General features: G+C 41.2%; 1 protein-coding gene across 1 annotated transcript in view; it reads right to left on the bottom strand.

Annotated features, from left to right (window-relative positions):
• LOC112118284 (C2 domain-containing protein 2) overlaps positions 1 to 22808 on the bottom strand; it is a 43651-nt gene extending 20843 nt beyond the window's left edge. Inside the window, exons 1-7 of the mRNA XM_024216535.2 lie at positions 22117 to 22808; positions 18932 to 19030; positions 10965 to 11084; positions 10033 to 10137; positions 5835 to 5960; positions 5387 to 5507; positions 2207 to 2315 (exon numbers count right to left, since the gene is read on the bottom strand). Coding sequence (XP_024072303.1) covers positions 2207 to 2315; positions 5387 to 5507; positions 5835 to 5960; positions 10033 to 10137; positions 10965 to 11084; positions 18932 to 19030; positions 22117 to 22383 — 947 coding nt within the window. The 5' untranslated portion in view covers positions 22384 to 22808. The remainder of the gene's footprint in view (positions 1 to 2206; positions 2316 to 5386; positions 5508 to 5834; positions 5961 to 10032; positions 10138 to 10964; positions 11085 to 18931; positions 19031 to 22116) is intronic.
• Between the last annotated feature and the right edge of the window lie 1390 nt (positions 22809 to 24198).

The raw sequence follows: 24198 nt of genomic DNA, 5'->3' as shown, positions 1-24198 counted from the left end.
AAGCACTTTGAGATACTTCAAGATGAAAGATGCTATCCAACTGGTTTATTTCTATTACTAATGCAAATGAGTTGCATCGTGCTCATCCCAGCAACGTGGTGGCAAAGAATCACATTGTCATGGCAGAGTGTCTGGTCCGTGGCCTTGCAAGGCCACTGTCTTTGATGAGAGAGACATTTTTCCAGTGATGAGACCAAGCACAGAAAAGAACATAAGTCACTAGACTTTAGGTGTCTTACGATGGCAGCTTCAAGGCTAATTATTTTTCACTAAACATAACAGCAAGATAACATACAGCAGCATGCACTGGACACAACTCCCATTTAAGTGCATGATAAAAACAAGATTTTCAGGGTTGCATTAAGAAATATTTACCAAGCTTCTCTTCCTGGCTAGGTCAAATTCAGAACGTTTATCATACATTCAAATCGGGGGAGCTGCATTCTCCACATCCTAAACTATCTCACTCGACAGTTCCTTCACAACCCGTCCACTGCTGCTGCTTCGCAATGCTCTTACCTGTGCTATGCATGCACCTACACATGCAGCGCCGGGAACAATGAGGAGGGAGAAAGCTTCCCTTCTGCAGAGCTGTGCACTGCAGTGCCCCCCACCCCCACCCCCCCTAGGACTGAAGAACAGATAGCCAGTTCACTCCACCCCTCAAGCAGGTGGTAAAGCAGCTGCCAGTCCCAGCAGTAGCACTGACCTAATCCTCTCCTAGATCAGGTCTTCATGAAATTTGCCTCTCTGCCCTTTTAGGAGGGCAAAAGGGACAATGGATGCTGTACAGTGACTCCGGGGTGAGGGGGACACAGGGTGACACAGCAAGTGGCACTTTTCTTTTAAGCGAGTAGAAAGGAGGGAAGGTTCCTAAAATGGATTGGGGTAGGAAAGCTATTGATAGGCTGTAAGGGAGAGGGAGATCCCAATGGGAGCCAACACCTTTTGCTTTAATGCTCTAGGAGAAGAGAAGCACCTACAGCACAGTACACACAGCAGCACCTCTTTTCCTCACTTATTATGACAACCTGCTTCTGCTCCCTCCCTTCCTTTTAGCCAGTAAAGTAAAAAGCCTCTGGCCCTATCAGTGGCTTTCTCCTAAACAACACTGAAGCTGATAGTGATCACCTAAGCAGCTGCTGTGTCATTCAGAGTACCATCAGATAACAGCTTTATCCAAACTGTCTGTAATCTCTTTTTCCATTCCCACTCCACAGCATACCGCTCTGTGACCTGCACTTACAATAGAACTATACCAAACGCCCTTTTACAGACTAAGCCTTGGTCTGCACTACATAGGTTGACATAAGGCAGCTTATGTCAGTGTCTACATTACAATCTTGCTCCCGCGGATGCATGTGCCCTACTACACAGATATAAGTCCGACACTTTGGAGGTGGAATTATGTCGGCGTAGTTAGGGCGACACAGTGTCTGTGTAGACACTGCGTTCCTTATATCGGCTGTCTTGCCATTTTAACGGCTCAGCTGGAACTGTGAATTGACAAGAAAGCCAGCTCCCCAGTGGTGCTGCCAGGTCTCCGCTCCAAGCTGGGCTGTCATCCAGGCTCTCGGCTTGGGCTGCTGCCCAGGCTCCCCACTGGGAGCACGGCAACCAACTGGACTAAGGCATGGATCTCCTTTCCAGAGGCGAGAAGCCCCAGGTGGCTTCCCCTCACTCCCAGGTGGGAGCAGGGAGCAGTTGGGCTCCCGGCAGGGAGCTGTGTGGAGCTGAGAGCCCCGGCTCTCAGAACGCCCACACTACCCCTCTTCAGTCGGCAGAAGCGCTCCTAGTGAGGACGCACACCACTGACAGGAGGAGGATAGTGTGGATATCAGTCATCACAGTAATTACTGCGATGGCTGTAAACTGACCTAACATAGGTTGACTTAAGACTGTGGTGTAGGAATGCCCTCAGGTACTTGCCATCATCCCTCTCTATTAGAAACCACACATCTGTACTTCCCAATCCCAGGCCCAACAATCCTCAATTAAAAATAAAAATGACTGAAATCCATGTTAACACTTGCTATAACTCAGTACCAGAAAATTGCTTTAAAAACCAGTTATGCCCTGCCAGTGTCAAATCATCTGAGATAAAACTAATAAGATACGTTAAAAACACAGTTCCTCTTCCAACGTCTTATATAAATTGAGACTGTAGAAACATTTAATAGAAAATGTTATGTTGGTGGTTACTTACAAGATGAACTCCTCTTTCCAAGAGAGGTTAGTGCCATTTTTGGCTACAGAGCTGGAAAATTTCTGTAGAGGATCATTCAACTGAGTTACACACACTGGATTTATGCTGCCTGTATTGGGAAAGGAAAGGAACAAATATCCAACTGTTGACCTCAAGTCATCAATAAGCCTATATCTCTTGAGCAAGTACGAGACACCTTTTTGTCTAGACCACTGGAAAACAAAAAAAGCCCCCCCACACCCTAGCGTTATTCCTTCTTCCTACCCCTTATTGTTTGTATTACATTAGTGCCCAGTCAAGATTGGGGCATCCTTGCCCAACGTGTTGTATAAACATACTAAAAGAAACAATCCCGGCCCCAAAGACCTTACACTTTAATTTAAAGACCACGAGCTATGAGTGTCGGTGTAACAAAATCACGAGAGCTAGAGAGAGGAGGAGAGTAATAACAATCGGAAATGTAGCTACTAAGAGAAGTTATGTGAACAGTTACATGGTTTCAAGTCACTTAAAACAAAAATTAGATAAATATTTGAAATCCTTACTGATGGTCTAACTGTTTCTTGAGGAACTACTATTTCTTGTGTTAACAGATATTGACCACCACATTGTTAATGAACAATGGATTTACAGATTGCTATTTTTAAAGAGATCATGCCACTCAAGAGCATTGCTCTACTAATACAGAAATGTCTACTAACAAGTTGAAGGTAAAAGTGAATAATTTTACTGTTATTCCAAGTAGGAACAGTTGGTATTATTTATAGCTTCTAAAAAAACACACACAAAAAAAGGAGTAAATTTTACAATGCCAAAAGTCACTATTTTTCATCTTTGGGGCTCTGACAACAGGCAAGAACATACACAAATTCAGTGAGGTTTGTGCACAGAAATAGACAAAGATATATTGAATCTATATTATATATCTATATTTATCTATCTAGATAGATAGATATAGATAGATATAAATAAAATTTGCTATATTAGATCAATCCCAGATGTGTTACCTGAACCCCATACACATAAGACAACCTATACAAAAAACATATGTAGAGCCTACTAGCAAAGTAATTGTAAACAATGGTTATTTACCAGTTAGAACTCACTATACAAACTCATACAGGCATATTAATGTAGTAAAACCCTGTTATGGACAGGTTAAAAATTCATGTTTTAGCCTATCTAGAAACATAGGCAAAGAAACAAACTATGCAGGTTAATCAATCATGCTACAGAGGGCTCCAACAACATGGTCAGACTCAGCTTAATCCTGCCTACAAATGGCGAAAACAAACTATGTTTTAAAAATGTTTTAATGTGATCCAATAACAGTCACTTTCGGAAAAAAAAAATCCCTTAGCCTGGCAGTGCTAAGGATTCACCCCATTCTCAGTAGGGAGCCAAACCCAAGCACAGGGTTTAATGACTGTTGAATTCTTGCCTATTTACACTACAAAAGCCACAGAGACCAAGACTACACCCAACCTGAAGCACTTCAAAAAGGGGCATCTGTTTGTTAAGTAACTAGCGATTCTGGATGCTCAGATTGAGGCATGTTAAAAGATTTTCAGAAAGTTCCGATCACCCATATTCGGGGGTGGGGGGGAATCTACATTGAAAAAGCACCCTTTTGAAAGGTTCAAGTTGGGCACACACAAAATTGAGGCACCCAAAGGGCACTGATCAGAATTCAGACACTTCTGAAAAGCTTAGTTGGTGCTCTAGCCCTGGAGCAATGAAGCAGGCAGGCTTGATCATGAAGAAGCTTAGACACTTGAAAGACAGGTTGAAAGCCTACGCCCCAAACATAAGCAGCACAACTTGTTTTAGTGGGCAGTGACCTCCTGCTTGGCTTCATGCTCCATGTGCCCCAAGCCAATGACTGTTTTTTGGGAGGAAAAGTATGTCTTTCTTCAATAAAGTATCCCTGCCTGAATAAACATCTCATGAAGGGTTCTAGTGTTAACAAATTACTCAGAGCACAGCTAAACCAGTGTCATACCAAGTAATATTCAACCAAACAGAAAAGACCGTGAGTTGGATTATAACACCTATATTGAGTCATCAGTTGTTAAGCAGAGCTTCCAAATGATTTAAGTGGAAAGTTGTATTAAAAAGTGACACTACAATAAGGGTATTTCAAGGTGTTTTACTTCCTTTTGTTTCCTCTCCTCTCCTGCAAATGTGACTTTTCAGACCATACAATGCCCAGAGATTTTCTTGGAAATCTCTGGGCATAACAACAATTCATATTGGGCCATATTCAACCCCTTCCCACCAACAGACCTGCAGGGGAGAGGCCCTGACTGAGGAAAGAGAACTAAGGAGGTTTCCTTTAGAGTTCTCTCCACGCCCCTAACAGAATGATTACCCCCACCCTACATACACACAGAATTGAACACAACCAGTGCACTGAATTCTATGTCCTCCTCTTCCCACACCCACCCTTGAGGACTGTACAGATCTTGCCAAAGGACAGAACCATCTTGATAAAGATCCTATGCCTTCACATTGGCAACAGGGCCCTCTGCTCCTCGGCAGTGCAACTCCATTATAGCCACCTTATCAATTACTTCATCTTCTGCTGCCTCAGAATTCCCCGCCCCCCCTTAATTGCAGGAGTGCTTCATGGTACTGAGCAGTGCTACAAACCAGTTTATTGACTATGGTTTGCTGGGGGTGTAGAAGGAGAGAGTCATGATGTGCACAGTGCATAACCCCTCTTGGTTTGAAATAACCCAAAATTGGTGACCTGGGCATGCTGCAAAGGAATCTGCTCCATAGGGTTTTGGGGGAGGGCTGAGGGTCTGCTTCTAATAACAATGGCAGGATGGAAAGGAGCTTGGCAGGATTCCTTTTTGGAATCATTAATTAGTGCTTCTGGGGTTTTATTTTGTTACAATATTATGTGCCAGGACACTTAGCTTTGTGCATGAGTCTTTTAATTATTCAAATTAAAATAAATCAGTTACTCTGCCCCACCTACAGGTTCTTGGAAGTGGAGAGGATGGAGAGGAAAAAGGCCCACCAGTGCCGCAGAGGCAACAGATCAGAATGAGGATTTATCTGATCCATTCATTATATTTTGTTGTGTCTGAAAGTATGACCACTACAGGTCAAAGAGTCACCCTCCTTACAACTTTGAAGAAGAATATCTGTCTGCAGTTGATTTTGTTTTACCTGCAGCACTGTGATCAGTCAGTGTGGCTACAATGTTCTTCACTAGCAGTTTTAGTTCATGAATCCTTGGAGGTTTCGGAGGGCTGGTGCCCTGGGGGAGAGTTCCTATGTTTTGTACATTCTGTGAAAAGGAAACAAGACACAAGGGATCAGCTATATAAAATACTCAATACCTTGTATACTCACACAGATCAACATGGTAAAAGGCATTTGATATTAAAAATTACAGGGCAGCATTAGCAACAAAGTAGTCACCTAGGAATTTTAAGGTCAAATCCTCCTGTACCAGAGGTTAAGTGGTTTAAAGTGTTTCTCTATGATTTCTGATCAAACAGCACAGTGTTAAACTTGCAGTTCATTCACAGAATTATGAGTGTCCTCTGACTAGACATATTAATATTAACAGAAAACAGGTTGCAAAAATTATTTAAATGTATACAAGACTTACCTGTACCTCCTTTATTATATCTGTAGGTTTTGTACTCAAAATTACAGATGGTGAAACTAAACTAATTAGATTCTGGAAAACATCTCTGAATGGCTCAAATATTGCACATGTCTCAGCCATCTGGCCCTAGTAGGAGAGAAAAAAGAATCATGCTTCTAATTAATCAGGAGAATAAACATTAATGCAGAAATTCACTGGACAGCTGACTAAGCAGTCTATCACTATATCATAAAGCAAATGTTGTAAGAATGAGAGCAGGTCTAGTGCCAATAGCCAGACATACTGAAATGTCAGACAAATAGTCACTGATCTTAGCTATTAAAAATAAAAAACCCACATTCACAATATATGCATTATAATCACAAGCAGCTCTGAAAGAGAAATGGAAAGGGTAAAGTCATTACTCACCTCAAAAAGAACCTCAGTCATGATTTCATACATATTTGTTATGCTGTTAAAGCTCTTTTACCACCTGGGCAAAACCAGGATAGCAATACAGTATACACAGACAGCAGGTCAGATTATCAAACTAGTACCACTGACTTGTATGGAACTATGCTGACTTCCATTAGCTGAAATTTGGCAACTTCCATTCAGCACACAATGATCATTTTGGTACTTCTTTAGCCCAAACCTCAGTCATGCCTAAAATAGTTCTGTCTGACTGTTCAGGCAGCTCCAGTCAGGAAACTTAAGCTATCATTCCCATCCGCTTGTCATCCAAGAAATGCTTTCCAGATATTGATGGTTCATTGCAGCACTCATTTATGCTCGGTCCTTTATACTGCAGGCATCAAAATGCATTGCAAAATTTTGCTTATACATGGTAGCTTTGAGGTTACTTATAAAGCACACCGATGCAGTAATTGTTTGCTTGCCAGTGATCTGATATAGGAGGTTTACTTTTAGCTACAATCAATCAGTGGCAGCATGCTATTCTATGCTTCAGTTTTCTTCAATATTTGGAATTGAGGGGATATTTAATTAAATTATTGCACATAGACAGCAATTAGGAAATTCAAGAGCACTGGAAGTGGTCCAGGAAGAATCTAGAAGAGGTTCAATTTCTAATGTACAGAGATGTAAATCAGGCTATACATGGAGACACTGCATAGACCTACATGACAGAGAATACCTATAGAAGAAAATATATAGAGGAGTGTCTCAAACTGATATCTCATTTAGAAAGATTATACTGTTACAGACCATAACTTTTAAAGGAATGGAGCCAATTTACTGAGTCTTATATGAAACATTCATGTCTCCTGATTCTTACAGTAAGATGGAAAGAGTATCCTGATGTGTGCTGTGGTCAGGTGGAAACACACAGCCATTTTGTACGCAATCGGAGGACTCACATTCTCTGGCAAAAAGTTAGAGACCAAAAAATGGATATTAACTAGGCCCTGTTGCAGAAGCTAAGCTATTTAGCTGCATTCCTGGCAGAAATATCCCAACAACTCACTAGCGCAACTCAAGATGATCACAATAAAGGGGATGAAAGACCTAATCCTGGCAGATGATGAGTGTCCTGCAACAGTCTGACTGAGTTCCATCAACTCTCAACAACTTTGATGAGAGCCAAGAACGCGCAACACATCCCAGGACTGACCACTTCATTTTGCAAACCTACACGGTGCTTTAGAACTAGCACAAGTTAATGAAATATTCCTGCACTGGTGCAAGTGACAACCAAATCTTCACCATAGGCCTAATAAATTTAAAGTCAGAGTTCCTTCTTGACCATTAACTTGTTGAGGGGTAGTATTAGGTGTGTTTGAACAATCCCAATCTGCAATGTATATACATCTTGTTTCACTACCCGCTTTATGATGTCACACTCTGAAGATGTGTAGATATTGTTCATATAAAGTACCCTCCACCCTTCAACCTTATTTTTCTCATGTTGTACTGCTGCTTCTCTCTCTTGTAACCTACTTAAGGGGCCTATTTCTATAAGTTGCATGTTGTTGTGCTCCAATATTTTAAAAAAATACCCCAAAAGACTGCTACAATTAAACTTCCAGTGTCCACTTTGGCAGTGTCACCGTATCAATTTGGTAAGTGTATGGATAACAAACCTTTGTTACACCTGCTTGGAAACCCTCCCCCCCCCAAAAAAAGTTTAAAAAACAAAACGAAAACAAAACAAAAAAAACCACAACCAACCAACCCCTCTTGTTGGGTGTTTCCCCTCCACTTTCAATGAAAATTTAGTTTAATGGAAACTGTTCTCGAAAATTTGAAAAATTCCAACGAGTTCTAATTTTGCTATGAACTAAGTTATGCTAATTGTTATAATTAGCCTGATACTCATTGACATTTTCTGATGCTTTCATGTCCATGTGTGAAGCAGTTCACTTAAAACAAAAAACCTCCACTCACCCAAGTTTAGTTCCAAATGTAAAGGCTTGGAAAGACGGATACCCAATATCATGGGCATTTGGGGTTGTGGGGGAATTAGGTTCATATAAACGTTTTTTCAAAAAGATTATATTCCACTTCCTTGTTGGCTTCAAGTAGAATATAATGTTTGAAAAAACTTGAACTCCATTATCTGTGCCCCATCCTCAACTGTAAACGTTTACATTCAACCCTCTTTCTGGAATCCAACACAGGAAACATTAAAACTGCATCTGAATAAGTTACCTCAAGAACCCTTAACACGTCATTTTTAGAATATGTTAGAACTGTCGTTCCTAACGGTAAAATATTGTTTTTGTGACTGGGTAGTGCAGTTTCTATGCAAGGCCATATATATCATCTGCAATACTAAAAGTCAGCCAAGTACAGAGTGCCAAGTGTGATTCAGAGTCATCCAGCTTTTGTCAGTGTAAACTAGAATCTTCTTATTTCATCCAGTTTAACTGGTGTGTATGAAGCACTGTGAAGATAAGTTCTTTAAGTGATGATCATTATTATTTTTGCATGTAAAAGTATTTACTTAAAAAAAAAATAAGGAACAGAGGGAAAATGTCATTTAAATGAAGGAGCCGAAACAATTTCCAAACTGTAGTTCATTCATAAATGTCAATATTTTGGGGGTTTTCGACTCTAGACCTATAAGATGCATACTCAGTTCCCATTAACATTAAGGAGAGAATGAAGCCTTTAGTTACTTAGCTTTTACAGGTTCTTTTTAAGAGCATGTACAACACCCAATGCAATATAACTACACTTGTAAATCCACAGTCAAGCACTTTTCAAAAAGCAGAGTTTTTAAATACAACGGGCCACACTGTTTCAGAGACATTATGACCTGTCAATAAGTACTTAGTGACTGTTTAATACATGGATATTAGATATTATTCCCAGTGATTAAGGTCATTTAGGTTGCCACACATGCAAAATAAATCTGAGTTTTTTTTTTTTTTTTAGTGTTCTGAAGAGTGTTTTGTCATACATCGTTTTTTAATACATTTAGTTGTATATCCATGATAATAAAATTAAATATCCCCCTGCCTCCCTCCCCCAGTCATCATTCAGTCAATACAATTCCTCAGAAGAAGCTCCAACATTCACTGAAGTCAACTTTTTAAGAAGGGAAAAAACACCACACAAGTTACAGTGCAAGACACTAAAAAGTAGGTGTATAGTTAAAAAAAAAAAAAAAAAAAAGCACAAGGGAACCATTTCCCATTGTTAAGATACAATTTCTCTAATCTGATAAATAAAAAGTGGAGTGAGGAGAGGAAGGTCCCAAATAATGAGAAAATTAATTTGTAACTTGAAAGATAACACATGCAAACCAGAAAGCACAAATCAAGTACTTAGCACTATGGAAAGCCTTAAGATTCTTAGTCCCTCCCCCGCCGCCGCCAAACTAGTCATTTGTCAAGTGGACTCTGAAATAAGGTTGTCCTCTTCTAGTACTAATGCAAGCGATCCATACAGTGACTTAAAAAAATATTTTGATTGGGACACTTATTACAGATGTCCAAAAATGCTTTGAGAAATAATTTTATTTAAGAAGCAAGATTTTTCATGCTTTTAGATTTGGATGAAACCAATGACCCAACAAAAGATTTCTCTGTCAAAACTGGTCAACTCTATCTCAACTTAGGTTTAACACTTTAGTATCCATGTAGGGTGCTACTGTGCTTAAGAGGGGACTCAAAATGTGTCCTTTAGTTTTGTTTTAGAGGACTGGTTAAGACAGACAGACAAACAAACAAAAATAAAAAACTTACTGACTGACCTCCTGCACTGCTGTTGGCTGGATTTTAATATTAGTTTCAGAGGCATTAAGGAAGGACCACACAACTTCAATGTCTTCTCCTTTTTCTTTCAGAGAGAGTTCCAGCTGTTGAAATGACAGAGGTTAGTTTTTGTCATCTGCAGACTTGTAAATATCTTTTAAGAGAAGCACTGGACAAAGCTCATCACTGCTGTAAACAAGTGCAGTATCACTGAAGTCAGAATGATACCAGCATTTAATTTAATAAATCTCGAATGATAGTGGCCTAAGAAGAACATAGAATACACTAAAAGGTGAAATAATTTCTTATTAATATAGCCTAGGGCAGGGGTTCTCAACCTTTTTTTTTCTGAGCCTCCCCCCGGCCCAACATACTATAAAAACTCCATGGCCCAGTTGTGCCACAACAACTGGTTTTCTACATATAAAAGACAGGGCCAGCATTAAGAGGTACCAAGCATGGCAATTGCCTGGGGCACCATGACACAGATGCCTCCGCGAAACTACGTTGCTCAGGCTTCGGCTGCAGCCCCACGTGGTGGGGCTTTGGCTTTCTGCCCTGGGCCCCAGCAAGTCTAACGCTGGCCCTGAAACCTGCTGACGGCCCCCCCTGGTTGAGAACATCAGACTCATGGGAAAAAAATGTATTTTCATGGTCCACAATTATAAATGCAATATTATTTATTTGCATTGTCTTCACAAATATTTAGTTTTAATTATACAATGAATTGGGACAAAAGTACCTTAAAAAAAAAAAAAGCCAACTTTTGTGGACAGCGCTAACATAAATATTTAAGCATTTTATAACTATGAGGTTCAAAAGTTAAAACAATCTTTCAGTTTGACTACAGTGTATGTAAAAAAATTGGGCCAATTAGTTTTTTTGGATCTGAATGTAATATTTAGCAAGGGATATAATTAAAAAACGTTACCTGTAAGTGAAGTGGAGACAGTTTCACACTGTATGACTGACATTCTGTGGTAGTAGGTGAAGTATGTGACACATGAACAATAAATTGAATGGAGTCTCCCACTACATTACAAGAAACCACCTAGCGGGGAATAAATAAATAAGGTTTTCATTCAAGAAACTTTCTACCTTGATCAGTTAGAAAAATTATGAAGTTCAGAAATGCAGGGGACAAGGACACTAGACTTTCATTGCTGGAGACCAAAGTTCAAATCCTGACTGTAGTGTAAAGCATTTACAACCACTACCTTTCTCAAAAATTGGAGGTTTTGACACAATCAATAAAATGCTCCAAGTAAGTTCCTTGACTGTCAAACATTCCCCCCCCCCCCCCCCCCAAACACACTTTCAAAAAAATACAAAATTTTAGTCAAAGATCAAATTTTTGCATCAAAACATGATGAAATCCCATTTTTTTTCATATTTTGATGTGAAACTAGCCATCTTGTGAAAGTTTCACAAGACATTAAGATTTCTGGGTCACAAGATGGCCTGAATAAAATAATGAAGTCGCTTTCACAGCTATCACAAAGATGAATTTTGTTGCATCATCCTAGTTTCCCTGTTTGCAAACATAACAAAAAGCCATCATATAATTTGGCATAATTAGCCTCCTCTACTTAAGAGATCTTTGGTTGAACCAGAAAAGGTGTTGAAATTTAGTACTGAAGTGCACTGGCAGAGTTTGGGGTGAATATTCAAGAGACAAAGCTTGTACAGTGCCTGCCTGCAATACATGTTGCTTAACCCAAGGTAGCCAGTCCATTTGCTTTCATGAACTTTATTTATATACCTCAATATATACCTACAAATGCAAAATCTCATCCTCCCTCCTCCCCCAAGCCAATCTGGTTCAGGAACTGACTTTCTACATTCAAAGAACTTGCAGTACACATTTCACAACACAGAGGAGCCCCAGATATAGACGGAAATTCACTAAGGAGGCAGAATCACATCAGCAATCTTAAGTGAATAGACATCACAGTCATGCTCTTATAATGCAAGTACACTAGCTCACATGAAGTCATCAATTTCTGATTCAGGATTCGTTTCATAGGAACATTTTAAGTATGCTATTAAAGCACAAAGGTAGAATTTGTTACTCTAAATATAAATATATGGAGATATACCTATCTCATAGAACTGGAAGGGACCCTGAAAGGTCATTGAGTCCAGCCCCCTGCCTTCACTAGCAGGACCAAGTACTGATTTTTGCCCCAGATCCCTAAGTGGCCCCCTCAAGGATTAAACTCACAACCCTGGGTTTAGCAGGCCAATGCTCAAACCACTGAGCTATCCCTCCCCCTACAGTCCCTTTGCTTTTATGCGCACACATTTTAATTTTAATAAAACACCCAAGACACAGTTTTAGTTAAAAAGCATTATTTACAGTCCCTTTCCACACCCTCAAAAATATTCTTAGGAGGAGAAGACATTCATTATTTCCGTCTCTTTCCCCCACTCTCCAAAAAAGTCTGTTTTCTTGATAATTGATTTACAATTCTTATTTGCATTACAGTAATTCCTCACTTAAAGTTGTCCCGGTTAAAGTTGTTTCATTGTTACGTTGCTGATCAATTAGGGAACATGCTCGTTTAAAGTTGTGCAATGCTCCCCTCTAACATTGTTTGGCTGCTGCCTACTTTGTCCACTGCTTGCAGGAAGAGCAGCCCATTGCAGCTAGCTGGTGGGAGCTTGTAACCAGGGTGGAACGGCAGCCCCACTATCAGCTCCCTCTATCAGCTCCCTGCTCCCCTAAGTTCCCTGTGCTGTAGCCGCCCAGCAGGCTATCAATTGCCGGCAGTTCAGCTGTCCCTCCCCCCACTGCCAAGTGCTGCTCCTGCCCTCTGCCTTGGAGCTGCTCCCAGAGATTCCTGTTTGCTGTGCAGGGGGGGGGGGGGAGGGGGCTAATGTCAGGGTGTCCCCCTCCCCCCTGCTCCTGCACCCCACTTACCCCTTCTCCATATAGAGCAGGGAGGGGACACAGACGGAGAGAGACATAGAGAGCTTGGGGCAGCAGCTGCTGTCTCAACTTCCTGATCCACTTAAAAAGACAATGCACTTAAGAGTGGGTCAGCTTACTTAAAGGGGCAGTGTGCATCTCTCTCTCTCTCCCACACACAAGGTGTGTCTGTCTCTGTCTGCTATGCTGTCTCCCCTCCCTCGTGTTCGTACTGCCTTGATGAGAAGCTACATTAACAACGTGTTAATCCTTGAGGGCTCAGCCGAGTGCTAGTTCATCATTTAGCAGCAAGGCATTCCCTGGGGCATATCCCACCCTTTTCCACCCTCTAACTTCACCACCTCAACCAAGCTTCACAATCATCATCGCTGTGAACAGTATTAAATTGTTTGTTTAAAACGTATACTGTGTGTATATCTATATAATATATAGCTTTTTGTCTGGTGAAAAAAAATTTCCCTGGAACCTAACCCCCCCCCCCCATTTATATTAATTCTTATGGGGAAATTGGATTCGCTTAACATCGTTTCACTTAAAGTCGCATTTTTCAGGAACATAACTACAACGTTAAGCGAGGAGTTACTGTATCTATTTCAACAGTTGGTTATATAGTCCATAGGGTCACTAGTACAACTCCATAATAATAAACAGTTTAAAATAAACAGCAAGCCAAACAAACGACAAATACTCATTCTCAATCTGCTTATATCTCTCAGACTCAACCCAGAAGTCCTCAGTTTCATTCTGTTTCAAACAGAAACACCACAACACTTCTTTCAAAGACTGAGAAAGTTCTTTATAAAAGGTCATTCCTTCTCCTAGGAGGTCTAACGTGTATACACTTACTTACACAGGTAATATAACTAACTGTTTCCTTTATCCTAAAATGTGAAAGTCACGCCTGCTTAGACCTACACCCACTGGAATGGGTGCTCCATCTTTTCATTCTCTACCTTGTCTCAATAGAATTAAAGGTAAAATAGCCAGTATTTGTATGGTGAATTTATACATTAAACAGTGTTCTTATCTTCTAGCTCTGGTTCTTTTCTTATTCCCTTCTCCCCTGAGTTGTAATCAACAACAGTGGTTCTGAGCCACAAACTATTAAATAAAAAAAATCTGTTAATTTCAAGATCCATCACAGACAAATATTTGCAGATTTGTAGTTTTAATTCAACAAGTTTAGACACTATTTTAACGAGAATGTGTCTATATAAATAAGAGGGTCTAAATTATTTTAAGTTTTCCCTTTCACAATTTACAGAAATTTTATATTTCTATCTCTCAGTCTGATTTTAACTTTTCAGATGAACTTTTTCCTCCGGTTCTCCAGATACAACTCTACCCCGATATAATGCTGTCCTCGGGAGCCAAAAAATCTTACTGCGTTATAGGTGAAACCGCGTTATATCGAACTTGCTTTGATCCGCTGGAGTGCGCAGCCCCACCCCCCTGGAGCACTGCTTTACCGCGTTATATCCGAATTTATGTTATATCTGGGTAGAGGTATAGCTGAATTAGTAGGGGAACTTGTGCCTCAGTTTCAGTTTGCTCCCTCCTACCTCTCTAGAGAGCTATAAAATGTAAGCTACTCTTTTCTCCTTGAAGAAGTGGCAACATGCAGTTAAATAAATAAAATAAAGAGGTTTAGGTTTATTTTAGTTTGTATATTTGTTTTATTTCAATAAAGTTGTTATGTACAGGTACTATATAAACTCACACACTTCACGCATTGTTCCAAATGTTGCCCACGCCTCTGACATTCTATTCTTCCTACCCCCTCTAAACAAGTGGGACATATCCCATAATGAAATGGATTTTAAGTGGTAAATTCTTAGCTTCCCAGTAGCAGTATATTTAGGGTTTGTTAAGATGACTGGCTATACGTATTTATTAAAACTCTCAGTGCATCACTAGCATTGGCTGCCCTTTTCTTTGAAAGAAAGAAACAGGTGCTACTATACAACACAATTTTATTCCCAGATAAATAGCTTAATGAAGGTTGACTGCATATCAGTAATTTAGGAATAAAAATCCTTATAAGAAAAACCACACCATTAGAAAGCCAGAAAATTGAAGTTAAGGTTAAATTTACAATAAACCCCAGTGTTTGAAGGTATGCCAATTTATTCTTAGGCACTCAAACTATCTTAACTCTGCACTCGGAGTAGTGACCAGAGAAAGACAGGGCTCTCTTCTTCTTCCACAACAGTTTCATCTCAGCCAGAACTGAGAAATACAAAAATCAGAGACCTCATCCAAGGCCATGCCTGGGTTAACCTTATTAGTCAGTGACCTTCAATAAGCAGCGTGAATCACAGATCATGTTTCTCTCCTGCCAGTAACCCAGAGTCTCTCCTCAGGAGTTCAGGGTAAGATGATGGGATGGATATCAAACATCTCAAGCGTGTTTTAAAACTAACGGATTGCCTTTTGCATGACTGGTCTTTACCTGCTCCTTCTCTCTCTTGGCCAGCTCCAAAAGGGATTGAAAGGTTCCAACCACTACAACGGTGCTACCCTATACCACCAGCTCTTGGCAGCATTGCTCAACTCTCTCAGCCAACCTACAGAACCAGCACAGTTGCAATGGCAGAGTAGCTTAATAAGGCCCTCAAGAGCAAGCTGCAAAGCCCAGCTGAAAATCACATGGCTGATTAGCCCACTAAATGAAGCTTTCCTTTCTCTAAACCACTTCCTCTCCCCCTCACCCCAGGGGGAATGTTTAGAGTATGAAGAATATGTCAAGCAGGCAATGTCAATGTTTTGAAGGAAAAGGAGGGATACTTTTCATTGTAGCTTAAAAACAACGAAATGGATTTCAAAACTTGCTCTTGCCTAGGCCAGATCCTTATGTGCTAAGTTCCAGACAAGAGGAAAAAAACCAAAAGCAAAACACAAAACTTTTACTGCCAAGTAATAAGCCTTCTGGAAACAGGTGATGGAAATGCTGCCCAAGTCAACTAAAGCAATGCAAGTACTTCTAAAAACAAATCACTTCATTCTATACAGTTAGGCCCTGTCCAAACTATATTTTTAATTGATTTTGTAACTGGTTAGAGGCTTGGTCACCTTAACTTGCAACAAGTCACATGGTTCACTTTGCATCCACACAGCCACTTTTCTGCCATTACAACCATGTTTGTTTGCCCACAGCTGGCATCCGGCCTAATCATCAGTGCTTCCTGGGAAATGCACCAGTTTCTTAGATTTTAAGCTCTTCAAGGAAGGGACAAAGTGTGTTGGGATATGTTTGTACAGTGCCTGGCATAATGGGGCCCTGATCCTAAGTGGGGTCTCTGGATCTACTGCAAAAACAAACAACATTCTGGCCAGATATCCACCAATACCTCAGTAGGAGATATAGTGCCCTGGTAGACTTGTTCACAGAGTAGAACCTGCATCATGTGGACTAATGCACTCAGGCATGTCCTCCTGCAGAGAGAGCTGAGAGGAAGGAGACTAATCACACAGAAGAGATACACTCAACACAAAAAAGAACCCCATGGTGTTTATGCATAATATTATGCATACATGTATTTACTTTACTGTCGTTTTGTCCTTTCACTCCAATTCCTCTGTTGCATCCACTGTTGAGTCTTGTCATAATCCTAGTTGTGAGCTCTGAGGAAGGGACTGTGTTTTTTTAAATTAGGTTTGTAAAGCACATGGCATAATGGAGCCCTGATCCTTGACTGAGGCCTCTAGATGTTCTTGTAATACAATCATAAATAAAAGGGTGCCAAACTGGTTGCAAGAAGATAGCCATGTGCCAGCCATGGCCTCTGGCAAGGGCAAAATGCTCTTGGCTGCCACAGCATTGATAAACATGTGGGGCCTGGTCACACACCATGCTAGTAACTAGTTACAAACTCAAGTTGAAAGTTGCAGTGTGGACAGGGCCTTAAAAAAGGTTTCCATTCTGTATTATAGAATTTCCTGTTCTAATTTAATGTAGACCAGTTCCAGGAACAGAACAATACAAAAGAGCTACTTATTTCTCCATGAATTTACTATCAATGATCTTTGGATTTGCAATTAATGTTCTACAGGAAAACTACCAGAGTTTGCTAGGGAAAAAAAAAAACCCATGCGTTTAAAAAGGGAGTGAAAGTATCTATCAAAGGGCTCCTTCTTTAATTTACAACTATTGTGCAGAGAGGCAAAATATATTTGAATTTCATGCAGTGTGTGTCTTAAACCAAGAAGAGTAAAGAAATTCATAGATAAGGTTGAAGCCATTTCCATAAAAACCTGCCTATATGATTAAGACAGTGTTCAACCCAGTCCTGTCTATATCTGACTTTTTCGCCAAAATGTTTCTCAGTGGAAAATGTAGATTTGTGAACACCAAAACTTATCATCTCAACTAAGCTTCCATCAGAAAGGTTTTTAGATCCAGGATGTTTTGTTTTGGGGGTGTGGGGAAGGAAAAGAAGGAGGTGGAAGAGAAAGGAGAGAAATGGAAGAGACCCAGATCAATGCCTAAATGAGATATGGGAGACCCAGGTTCTAGAGCAGGTATATCCCAGGGGAGTGCCCTAATCACCAGGCTATTGACTTTTCTGGTCTGGGCTGGTTCGACTTCTCCCTCCTCAAAATCCCCCAATCTCCCTCTTATGTGTGCGCCACAAAAAAATATTTATATAGATTCATAGATTAAGGCCAGAAGGATCTACCATAATCATCTAGTCTGACCCCCTGTATAAAACAGGCCACAGAGCTTCCCGGATTGAATTAATTCCTGCTTGCACTAAAGCATCTCTTAGAAAAAACATCAATCTGATCCAATGGTGGCCCAAAGTACTATAGCCATAGTACTAGCAGATCGAGCCTCCGGAGGATTCCCCCGTGTTGGGGAATCCTCAGATAATGTGAAGCCAACAGAATAGCATCCTAGCCCCAGCTGCTGGAGAAAAGGGAGATGCAGATGGGCATCCTTACATCCTGGGAGTTAAGACTCCCCTAACTTACTCTGTGGACTGGCTGAGCCATCAGCTAGCCTCAGGATTAGGGGTGTAGAAACACTCAGGTCTTACTCTGAATGCAGATCTGCTATATCAAATGATCTGGGCCCTTACCTTCCATTCAACGAAGAATTTGTTATTAAAAAACAAACAAAACCAAAACCAAAACAAACCTCAAATCGGGGAACCTAAAGTTAGACTACTCCAACTTATGTGCATAGTTCACAGGACTAACAGGAAGAGAGAAGTAATAAGAGAGTGGGTGCTTAGCACCTGTGAGAATCAGGCCACTTTGTGTTAGGGGCCTAACTGTAGGCATTTAAGTTTGAAAACTTAGTCATTAGCCTCTACAATTTTGTCCAAATTATGCCACCCAATGCAACTTCCACTGAAGACAGTAGAGTTGTGCTTGTGCATCTCATGGAAAGAATGTACATATTCAAATGGCCACATTCAGTCTTGTTTTAATGTTGTGCGCTTCTTAAAAAAAAAAAAAGAAAAGAAAAGAAAAAAGCGTTCATATGCTAGTTCTCATTTAATACCTTTTAGGGTGACTTTCCAGACCCATTAAAGACCAGGACAAAATTCCCATTGAGTTCAACGGGGCCAAGATTTCACCCTTAGACTTTGTACCTACTTGGCCTATTCTTATCTGGTTGCAGTTAAGTAAAACTTTTAATCAACAAAACATTCTCCAGAATGTTCCTTTCCTTCCCCACCCTAAGCAGACTTTAACAGTAATGGGAGGGAGAAATAATGGGAAAACATTTGGCCATGTGACCTTAACAGATGCATACATAAAACTAAGAATGAGCTCAATTTTTTGATCAATTGCTAGTAGCTCTGAAACACTCTGAAACTTATAATCGGCTCAAATAAGCATGCACAGGGTTTACAGCAGTCCATAACTCAGAAAGTCCATTACCAAGCTTGACAAAGCTTAGTATTTTAAAAAGGAGTAACAATTTTAATCTATTAAGAGAAAACATTAAAGTTTACCTTCTCTTGGGCTGACTTTACAACACTTACAACCCGTCTAACTGCTAGCTCCAGTGGCTGAGGAGTTGTGTCTTCTTCAAATGTAAGCAACAACGAATCCTAAGAAACAAGTACACGTTTTAATAAAATAAATTATTTTCACTTCAACATAATAGAGCCACACTGTCATGAAAGTTTTTGAAACCATCAGATAATAGAAAGTGTGAGTTTTCATATATAAAATTGCAGGGGGTTTTAATCCTATCCACTATTCTCCACTACATAATGCAAGGAACATCCTGGAAAACCTATGCTGAATTTCACTCTCATAAGGCCTGATTCTGACTCATCTTGACAGCAATGGGAGGTGAGGGCACTCAACATATTGCAGGTAATTCTATTGAATTCAATGAAGCTACTCTCCTGAGTAAGATTTTCTCACAGCTACCATAATATAAATAGTAACAACTGTTTTCAGGATCCGGCCTAATAACTCTAATACTATTCTACAGCACGTTATATGGCTGGCTGCATGATCTATCCCAAAATGAAGAGCTACCAAACAATTGTTTGAAAGATCTTTAAAAACACAACAATATTTTGTTTTTAATACTTAACAGAAAAACACCCCACGCCTACAACACTGACCAGAACCTAGGAAGAAGAATATGATGTAAACGTAACACACACAAAGAGGGGGAGAAATAGATCCCTAAAATCCACTGCTTTGTGAAGTCACGTTTTCAGAAACAACAGTAATTACATTTTACTCATGCTGTGAGTGCTCATTGGCTGCTGCTGCTGCATTAACAGACTTCCCAGGTTAAGTTTTGCTTTGGTATAAGAGTACACATGGAGGAATTTCATTAGCGTTGTGATGCTGACATTGTTCTGAGCATTTGGGAGCCTAGCTGAGGGAGTAACAACATATTGCAGTGTCAGGCAGTGAATTCATCAAAAGAAAAGGCTACAGAAGCTCTTTTGGGGAGGGTGTGTGTGAGAGGCAATGTTACTTTCTGTATCTGTTTGCCTACAGTGTGGTGTTAATTTCTGTCTCCTGGAACCTGTATCCAATTCATAACAATTCTTAAAATATTTATTTTTGCAGAACTCTGTCTTTCATCCTTTATCATAACACCCATAGTTTTCTCACACCGCACTGATATTTTAAGAGGACAATCAAAAGTATTTCCTACCGACCTTCCCCATTTACAATGATGCCTGGAGAATTTTAAATTTCACACACACATGCACACACGCACACATATGGGTTGCTTAGAAATAACAGATTGCTAACAAAAGATCACTGGCTTGGGGAGATGGTGCTGAAGAATACACATAAAAATCTACACTCAGAAACAACATTTCCCAGATGGTTAGAATTGGGTATTTCCAGCGACACAGCAAAGTTTCAATTTCAGTCCAGGAAATTAGGTTGTTGTGGCCTGACCTACCCTTGCATCCCCCCTTCAGATCCAGAGGTTTTTTATTTTTTTTAATACTATATATAAAGTTTTACGTCCTTTACACAAAGATACTGGGAGTAGAAAGGTAGGTCAAATGTTGTGCATGCCAATTCAGACAGTTTTTTTTTAAGTTTTATATAAAATTCAAACAAGTTGCATGATTGACATAAGGTTGAACATTATCTTATTTTACTCTATTCTGCTCCACTCTACAATTCTGAGATCTGCCAGACAAACAAAAATAAGTTAAACAGAAGTAAACATCAAAAATCTGAAATGTGTTCAAAAACATACATGAGAGGGGCTGGAATTGACCAGTTTTGAGAGTTATATAAGGGGAAAAGTCTGGCTCATGATTGACATTAGAGTCATGTGACAAGTCAGGAAGTTTCTACTGTTTACCTCAGAGGTACAGGACAATGTTATCAATTGCTATGCAGAGTCTATCTTGATTGGTTAAGAGGTCAGTGACACCCTCTCTCCTGCACTTCTAGCCATCTCCCTTCTATATATTTTTTTTAAGGAAATAGTGGCTAGAACAGGAAAATTTCTAGATTTCACTGGCAAAGATATTCTTAATAAGTGTAACCATACACATATTTACTTCTTGTTTTGGCAAACATGGTAAACAGTGGGCAAAGCAAAGCAGAAGTCAAATAGTGACATTCACTTCAACATAATAAAATCAGGTAAACATTATGTATGTTTTATTAACAAATGTATATACAGTTAGCATTTTTCATAGTCCCCAAAAGACTTGATTCACGGTTAGCAAACGTAAGAATAAAACTAGAGTCTAGTAAAGTTCTAGCATGTTATTTTTCAGAGTAGAAGCCGTGTTAGTCTGTATCCGCAAAAAGAACAGGAGTACTTGTGGCACCTTAGAGACTAACAAATTTATTAGAGCATAAGCTTTCGTGGGCTACAACCCACTTCTTCGGATGCATATCTTTTAGCATGTTATTGGGATAGACAACATTTATTTAGCTCTCCTGGCAGACTCTACAATGACAATTGTGCTCTGTAGGGGAGGTGTAAGTCTTTGGGTCGGATTCTACTTTCAGTTACACGAGTGTACATCCAGTTCATTGATGCTTTATACTGTACTCCTGATTTGTACAGCTGTAATGGAAAGCAAAATTTGGCTCTTGCATTTCCAAATTCATATGTATTTACCAAAATAGATTTACCTTTTTAATGGAATGACAGTTCAAAAAAGTGGAAGGAATCATACTGATTTGGTAAGAAGTGGGAAGAAAGATTTTAGTTTAAAGCTTCCAGAAGGCAATTATGATGAACAGTGAGTGTTCATTTATTTGGAAGGGAAAAAATAACTTGATAATGTCCTTACACTGTAGTCTTAAAAATCTGAGGCTCGGTTTTCAAATTACTCTCCAGGACTTTAACCTACACAAAAGTGCAGGTATAAAAGTCACAACAGTATTTAAAATACTACGTATAAGATCCTTTTGGAATAAGAGACATAAAGCCATTTTTCCACTCCCCTTTCACCAGGTTCACTTCGATTTGAAACTCCATAAGAGTCAACAGGGTTACACCCCCATGAAATAGGACTGGGGAAACAGATCTACATTCAAAACCATGAGATCTCAAGAACAGATACTTGCAATAAGTGCAGATGCCCATATTATGGTAACACAGACGATTGCAACGTCGTTTTCAGTGCAAGACTTCCACTATTTTTGTTTTCATTTTTTTCCAGTATACACAGCCACTTACCCCTCTCACTTTGGCTTCTGCATTCAGGGCTGTTATCCAAGCTTTCTGCCACTGGGTCCTCCAGCTGTTCAGAGACAGCACCCAGGCCAATAGGGTGTCATTTCCCTGCAGAAGTTCATCCGACGACGGCGGTTTCCTCCTGCTGTTCCGCAGAGCGACCAGAGCATATTGCACCAGGTAGATGGCCAGAGTGACCAGGGCAGCCACAAACAGAGTGACCAGGGTAAACCACTGGATCTCGTCCACCCAATACGCCGGCCAAGCCATGACTGCACATAACCAGCCGGCTGCCCCGCTCCGCCCGTACGGTCTTCGCGTGCCAGGGTCCCTCCCCTCGCCGGGGGAGAAAACTTCAAGGCATTTGCTTCTCCCGCGCTACCTCAGCCGGATCGCTGAGAGCACCGAGCTCGCCCTTTGCAATCCAATGACAGACGCCGGCTGGCGCACAGTCCGGCCCGAGGACGCCCTAGGGCAGAGCAGGCCAGAAGAGCCGCCCTTGAGCCGGAGCCACCCCGCAGCCGGGAGCAGAGGGAAATGACCGCCAGTCCCAGCCCGTGAAGGCGATGCCCGCAGGGGCCGCTAGGGTCCCGGGGCCCCTCGCCAGCAGCCTGCGCCGCTGCGTCCTCTGCGCGCTGCCCAGCCCAGGCTGCGCGGGGCGGGGAGCCTTGCAAGCGCCGGGCCGGGCGGGCACCGCTCTCGCATGGCGCTGCGGCCTCTCCGGCGCGCGGGGCGGGACCAGAGCCCGCCCCGCACCCCGAGCTGCTCCGCCCCCGCTTCAACCTGCAGCCGGTGGCCAGCGCCGCTCCTTCCTCGGCCCTTCGCAGCCTGCGCCCCCCCACATCGCAGCCACAGGCTCCTTAGTCCTTAAAGGCGCAGCAGCCCCCGCCAGCGCCCAGCCTGTGCAAACACTCAGGTGCGCTTGGGGTGACAGGGTAGGAAATGGGTGCGGGGGGGCCCAGAAGTGGGTAGCGATGGGCTGCAGTGGTGTCGTTCGTGCAGATCGGTAACAGAGAAGCTGTCCCTCCTTGCACGTGTGTGTAGCAGACATGGAAATACGGTGAGGTCACCGCGTTCCTTGCTGTCTTCATGCAGCCCGCTCGGCATGGAACAGCTTCCCCTCGCCACGTTCCCACGGCAGCTCTGAAAAAACAACTCTTCGATGCTATTCTAGAAGCCACCCGGCTGTAGTGACATTGTGCCCCTCTGGGCCAGCTCTCCTGTTCCTTGGGGTGGAATCATTGACCCACCCTCTCCCTGGCTGGGCCAGTCTATGTCAAAAAATTGTGGCAATGTATGAGAATTTTTAAAACATTTCCCATACAAAACTGTGGTTGAAATATCCAACACTGGAAACATTTCAACCAGCTCTATATAAACTGGTTTTAAAAACCCAGCAAAAATGATTAAAAAAAGATTGAAATGTTGACCAGCATTGGTCAGAATGGAGTACCACCATGGCAGGATCAGAAAGCATGGAGCCTGCTCACAGACTCCTTTGTCCTTTGCAAGCCATAGAGCCAGCTCTGCAGGGGCACAGGAGACTTATGATGCAGGCCAAGGGTGTGTAGAGGTCAGAGCCAGTGGGATCACAATTCGGACAAGGTATTCTTAGTATTATTTGTATTCCAGTAGCACACAGAGATCCCAACCAAATGTAGGGCCCCATTGTGCTAGGAAACATACAAATCATAATATAAGATAAAGTTTATGCCTGAACAGTTTGAAAATTAAATACATAAGTCTAGTTGGGAGGACAAGCGGAGAAACGGAAAGGTGAAGTGACTTGCCCAAGATCATATATAAGACCCATTAACAGAACTCTGTCCTCTTGGGCACAGATCCTGTGTGTATGTATGTAGGGCACAGTGTTCTAAAAAAGCTGTCTTGGTATTCTGAACTCTGACTTTGAGTTGGAGTATTTGGGGAAGAGTTTAATTTCCCCCATTGGCTCAAAGTGACATTTGTTTTCATGTTGGATTTGTAATTCTTCAGTTTTACAGTTTGTTTTTCTGTCCTAATTCCTGCACAGCTTGATAGGATTTAGTGACGCATCCTGATGTTTGCTTCTTCCTTACACCAATT

This window comes from Terrapene carolina, unplaced genomic scaffold, assembly GCF_002925995.2.
Source record: "Terrapene carolina triunguis isolate 2854851 unplaced genomic scaffold, T_m_triunguis-2.0 Scaffold31, whole genome shotgun sequence".
In the NCBI taxonomy this organism is placed as follows: domain Eukaryota; kingdom Metazoa; phylum Chordata; order Testudines; family Emydidae; genus Terrapene; species Terrapene triunguis.
The sequence above is the reverse complement of the archived record's forward strand: the minus strand, read 5'-3'. Positions and strand labels throughout refer to the sequence as shown.